The 5,999-nt window shown below is 52.2% G+C and overlaps 1 protein-coding gene across 1 annotated transcript; it reads left to right on the top strand.

The window, feature by feature from the left end:
• Positions 1-379: 379 nt before the first annotated feature.
• Positions 380-3,729, top strand: MRPS24 (mitochondrial ribosomal protein S24). The gene is made up of 4 exons (XM_008160614.3): positions 380-507; positions 588-656; positions 847-958; positions 3,296-3,729. The coding sequence occupies exons 1-4, from the start codon at positions 469-471 to the stop codon at positions 3,577-3,579; spliced, it is 504 nt and encodes a 167-aa protein (XP_008158836.1). The 5' UTR covers positions 380-468; the 3' UTR covers positions 3,580-3,729.
• The last annotated feature ends 2,270 nt before the right edge of the window (positions 3,730-5,999 follow it).

The following is a 5,999-nucleotide window of genomic DNA, read 5'->3' as shown; positions in this document are numbered from 1 at the left end:
GCCCCGCCCCGGCCGAGAGGCCCCGCCCCGGCCGAGAGGCCCGCCCCGGCCTAGAGCCCCGCCCCGGCCGAGAGGCCCCGCCCCGGCCTAGAGCCCCGCCCCGGCCCAGAGCCCCGCCCCTGCCGAGAGGCCCCGCCCCGGCCGAGAGGCCCCGCCCCGGCCGAGAGCCCCGCCCCGGCCGAGAGGCCCCGCCCCGGCCGAGAGCCCCGCCCCGGCCGAGAGGCCCCGCCCCGGCCGAGAGGCCCCGCCCCGGCCGAGAGGCCCCGCCCCGGCCCGAGCCCCGCCCCGCCCCGGCCGAGAGGCCCCGCCCCGGCCGAGAGGCCCCGCCCCCGCCCCGCCCCGGCCGAGAGGCCCCGCCCCGGCCGAGAGACTGCCACACCCGCTTCCATTTGGTTCCGTCCGCGGTCGCCTCCCGGCGCTGACCTTTGCTCCGCGGCGCGGTTACGTCACAGGCTGCGGTAGCTCAAGATGGCGGCGCCCGTGTGCGGCAAGGGCCTCGGGCCGCGGGTGAGTGGGCGACGAGACGGGCCCGGCGGTCGGAGGGGTGGCCTAGCTCCGGTCTCACGCTCTTCGCTCCGCGCACGCAGGTGCTGTCCTGGAGCCGAGCGCTGCCGTGTGCCTGGCGCGCCCTGCACGTGTCCGCGGTCTGTGCCAAGGTGAGCCGGCCGGAGCGAGGGGCCGGGCGGGGCGACGGGAGGCCGCGGAGGCGGGGTGGGGAGAGGTGGGGGCCGGGGCGAGGGCCCGGGGGACGAGAGGCCGCGGAGTTGGGGGCGGAGAGAGGGGCGGGGCCGGGGCCGCTCTCAGCCCGGGTCTTGCGCACGGACTTAGGCCGCTCTTTGCTCCTAGAATCGGGCGGCCCGGGTCCGAGTGGGCAAAGGGGACAAGCCCGTGACCTACGAGGAGGCGCACGCGCCTCACCACATCGCCCACCGCAAGGGCTGGCTGTCGCTGCACACAGGTGAGGGGGCGACCACGCGCTGGAGGCTGGCGATGCGACCCCAGCCCCACGAAGGCGTTCTCAGTCGTGACTGTCAGACGCACGAGATGAGCTCGTGTCAGGGTTTATTCCAACCAGCACTCAGTGCGGAGTCGGAAAGCCGGTTCACGCTCAAAGAGAAGTAAAAAAGCCGGGACTGGGTCAGGAATGCTGAGATGCATTGAAAGGGATACAGAATTGCCTCTTTCCGCGGGTGCAAGGACCGCAGTGAACCTCCTCGGAAATTGTGTGCGTGAGCCGGGACGGAGTCACCCGTGATGGACAGAGACGCGCAGTGGCTCAGAGTCCATGAAAGGAGTGAACCCCCTTAGAATCAGCCTGGACTCGTGGGACAGTGTGCTGTAAATAATGCAATTTCCCACAGGTTTTTCTTCATTTTGTGTTTGAATTTGCCTATTCTTGACTCTTTCTAGGTCACTCTCAGCCATGGGCACCTTCCCAGCTGAGGTTGAACAGGGCTCTGCCCTCTTTTAAAAAAATACATTTTATTGATTTCAGAGAGGAAGGGAGAGGGAGAGAGAAACATCAATGATGAGAGAGAATCATGGGTCGGCTGCCTGCTGCACACCCCACACTGGTGATTGAGCCCACAACCCAGGCATGTGCCCTGACTGGGAATCGAACTGTGACCTCCTGGTTCATAGGTCAACACTCAACCACTGAGCCACGCTGGCTGGGCTCTGCTCTCTTTTTTAAAAATTTAATTATTCACATTTATTTATTTATTTAAATATATTTCATTGATTTTTTACAGAGAGAAAGGGAGAGGGATAGAGAGTTAGAAACATCGATCAGCTGCCTCCAGCACACCTCCTACTGGGGATGTGCCTGCAACCAAGGTACATGCCCTTTACCGGAATCAAACCTGGGACCCTTGAGTCCGCAGGTCGACGCTCTATCCACTGAGCCAAACCGGTTAGGGCCACACTTATTTATTTTTAAAAACATCTTATTGAATTTATTGGGGAGACATTGGTTAATAAAATTATATAAGTTTTGGGTGTACAATTCTATGAGACATCATCTGTATATTGTATTGTCTGTTCACCACCTCAAGTCAAGTCTCCTTCCTGGCTCTGCCCTCCTGTTTCAGTTTTCCTACACTAAACGTGTCCTTTTCGAGATTTATCACTGCCATGTTTTCACAATTTTGTGCTTTTTGTTGATGACTGCTGCCTTAAAATAGTCGTTGATGCCGAGCTTAAGGAGCTGTGATAACTTTACAGAGAGCAGGTGCCTGTCAGAGTAGGTTTCTTCAGGCCTGAGCTATAGTGCTGTTGGGAGAGTTCAGTGTTAATCAGCCCATTTAATAAACAAGGTACTACCTTTAAGTAGAAACACATAAACCAAGGTTCTATATTGACCTGTTGACAGAAATAATGGAGCCAAATGCTTGCAGAGCCTAGCCCTGCATTTCCCCAGGAGCTATGGTTGAGGTTTTGCTAATTCATAGATCACGGCAACTTTATAGAACAGAACTGTAAATTAATGATAATCAACGGTATTTTGTTCAGTATGAGGGTTTTCAACTTGGATGTTTATGATGCATCTACCTAGAGAAGTGATTTAAAGGTTCTTGTCCCCACCCTTTCCAGGGTCTGGTTCTGAAGTCTGCAGGTGGGTGTGGAGATTCAGTGGATGTGAGAGGCGTAGGGGTTGCAGGGTCCACACTGAGAATCCACTGGGAGTAGGCCATGGCCCTGGTTTGTGAGAAAGCTCATGTCCCAAACCTCAGAAGGAGTTGGTGGCCTCATCTCTGGCCTGTCGGATGACCAGTGCTATAAGGCAGTCAAGAGAGAGTGGGAAAGGGAGTAGATGGACTGATCGTCTGAGTTCTATATCCTGGCTAAGGCCTCATTCTTCCCTTTTGTAAAATAAGGATAGTGATGGTACCTAGTTTGGGAGTTTAGTGAAATAATGTACTTGGAACTTTAAATATATTTTATTGATTTTTTACAGAGAGGAAGGGAGAGGGATAGAGAGTTAGAAACATCTATGAGAGAGAGATGAGAGAGAAACATCGATCAGCTGCCTCCTGCACACCCCCTACTGGGGATGTGCCCGCAACCAAGGTACATGCCCTTAACCGGAATCGAACCTGGGACCTTTCAGTCCGCAGGCTGACGCTCTATCCACTGAGCCAAACCAGTTTCGGCATGTACTTGGAACTTTAAAGTGTTATTCTTATTCCATTTACAGAAGAAAAGAGGAGAGGCAGGGTTGGTAGAATTGGGTACCCTTTGCTTTTGGATGTTACCTCTGGAGCTTTGCTGATTCTGTGGTGCCGTCTCTCTTCAGGGAACCTGGATGGGGAGGACCACGCCGCAGAGCGAACAGTGGAGGATGTTTTTCTTCGCAAGTTTATGCTGGGCACCTTCCCCGGCTGCCTGGCTGACCAGCTTGTGCTGAAGCGCCGGGCTAACCAGGTGGAGATCTGTGCTCTGGTGCTGAGGCAGCTGCCAGCGCACAAGTTCTACTTCCTCGTGGGCTACAGTGAGACCCTGCTGTCCCACTTCTACAAGTGCCCCGTGCGGGTGCACCTCCAAACGGTGCCCTCCAAGGTGGTGTACAAGTACATCTAGGACATGCCTCTTGTGTCAAGCTCTAGCTTGCAGAGGACAGAAACGTGTGGGAAAGGGGTGAAGTAGAAATGGGAACACTCATCCCTTCAGAGTCCACAGACCTCACTTTCAAAGCTGCTGCTGAATAAATGGACTGTCCATGTTGTCTGGCCTCTTGTTCTGTCTTTACTCTTCAGGTGAAATGACTCGATGGGGGTTCTGTGAGGTGCTCGGGGGTCCCAGGGAGGCTGCCACGTACAGTGTGCGCTCAGCAAATTCCAAGCATGTGAGAAAGTATTGTTAATTGTAGTCACATGGTGGTACCCTAGATCTCCAGTACTTACCCATCTTGCATAACTAAAGCCAATTGTATTTCCCCCTCCCCGAGCCCCTAGTAACCACTATATCTACTCTGCTTCTATTTCAACTATTGTTGATTCCACACAAAAGTGGGATCATACAGTATTTGTCATTCTGAGCCTGGCTTACTTCATTTACCATAATGTCTTCCAGGTTCATCCACATCCTAAATGGAAGGATGTTCTTTATCGTGGCTGGATATACTCCTTTGTATGTATGTTCCATGTCTTCATCCATTTATCCACGAATAGACACTTAAGTTGTTCCCATGTCTTGGCTACTGTGAATAATGCTGCAATGAACATGAGAGTGCAGATACTAGTATGTGTTTGAGGTACTGATTTCACTTCTTTTGGATAAATAGAAGAGGAATTGCTGGATCACATGGTAGATCTAGTTTTGATTTATTTGAGGCACCTCCATACTGTTTCCATAGACTGCACAAATTTACGTTCCTACCAACAGTGTCTGAAAGGTGCCCTTTTCTCTGAAGTGAGTATTTTCAACTCTCACTTCTCTCCTGAATCTCCCCTTCTCTGATCTCACTTCTCCCCTAATTCAGTTTTCTTTGATCTCTATCTTCTTTCCTGATTCTCTCTGTTTTCTCTCTTCTTGCTTCTCTGAGTGTTGGGAGATGTGTTATCAGAGATTGTATGGAGTCCTGTCCTATCAGATCTGGGCCCTGTGATTGTGAGGAGAGGTCCTACCTGAGGGAGTAGAAGGTCCTGTCAAGTCAGTTCTGAGTCCTGAGTGGGGAGATGGATTCCCTTCTGAAGGAGTTTGGGATCCTTTCACACCAGCCCTGGATCCATTCGTGTGGAATGGGGATCCACCTGAGAGAATATTGGGTCCTCTGATATCTCTGGGTCTTGTGAGGGGGGTGTGTGTCCCACCCTTAAGGGTGGAATGTCCTGTGACATTAGCTCTGAGTCCTGTGAATGTGGAGGTGATGTGAGAGAGGGGTTCCCTGTCAAATACAGCTCTCGGTGCTGTGAGTATTGTGAAGGGTCTCGCCATATACAAGTGGGGTGTCCTGTTACAGCAGCTATGTGTCCTGTGAGTCTGTGGAAGAGTCTCCTGGGAGATCTGGGGTCGTGTCACATGACCACTAACTGGTGAGTGAGGGTGGGGTCTTTCCCTGCGAGAGGAGTGAGTGCTCACATCAGGTCTAGGCCCACACAGAACCTGCCACCCATCAGGTGCGCAATGAGCTGCTGACGTAATGCGGCTGCTCCTGCGTGAGGGGTGTGGTGTGTCTCACTGCTGTTTGTAAAGTAATCACTGAAAATGCCAGCTCACCAACAAGGCCATCAGTTGGTTACATACTTGAAATAATTTATTCTTAGGGACCTTGGTCCTCCATAGACAAGGGATATGTCCATCATCAGTGGATGGGCAGTGGGCTCCCAGTTCCCCTCCTCCTCAGCCCTCTCCATTTACTCCCTTGCTAACTCCCAGCCCAGCTTCAGGAGGACTCATGAGTGTTGGGAGATGTGTTATCAGAGATTGTATGGAGTAGAATGTGGACAGAATGTGGAGCCTTGTATCATAGAGAGCTAGTAGTAACTTCAACAGTGTAGTGGAGTCCAGCATTTTCTTTCAAGATCACAAGTAACTTTTGCCTGTAGCCCATTATAATCGTACGGGACCACTGTCATACATGTGGTCCCTCGTTGTCCTAACCATCGTTCTGTGGCACATGACTAAAGGACTTTGGGCAGGCAAACTCTAATGAACATCTGTACCAAAGGAACTAAGAAAACGAGATGGGACTGAGAGGTGCATTAAAGTGCTTTTACAGTCTGCACACACATTGAAAAACCCTAATGCCCATCAACAGAGTAGTATGGTAAATTCTGGGTTGTCTAGGTGTGGAACAATGAACAGCTAATGCAATGATTTTGAAGAACACAGGCATAAGAATTAAGGAATCCTTAGCTAAAATTGGTGTCGGGAAGGCTTTATGTAAAGGAAGCTCTCACCTCCTACCACTCCTTGTCAGTTATCTCAAACAGGAAAAGACATACCTTGTGTCTCCAAGAGGAAGCGTATCTACGTTACTGCTCTGGAAGGAGGAAGAT

The sequence above is a fragment of the Eptesicus fuscus genome, chromosome 14, assembly GCF_027574615.1.
Source record: "Eptesicus fuscus isolate TK198812 chromosome 14, DD_ASM_mEF_20220401, whole genome shotgun sequence".
Classification (NCBI taxonomy): domain Eukaryota; kingdom Metazoa; phylum Chordata; class Mammalia; order Chiroptera; family Vespertilionidae; genus Eptesicus; species Eptesicus fuscus.
This window is presented reverse-complemented; position numbering and strand designations above follow the sequence as displayed.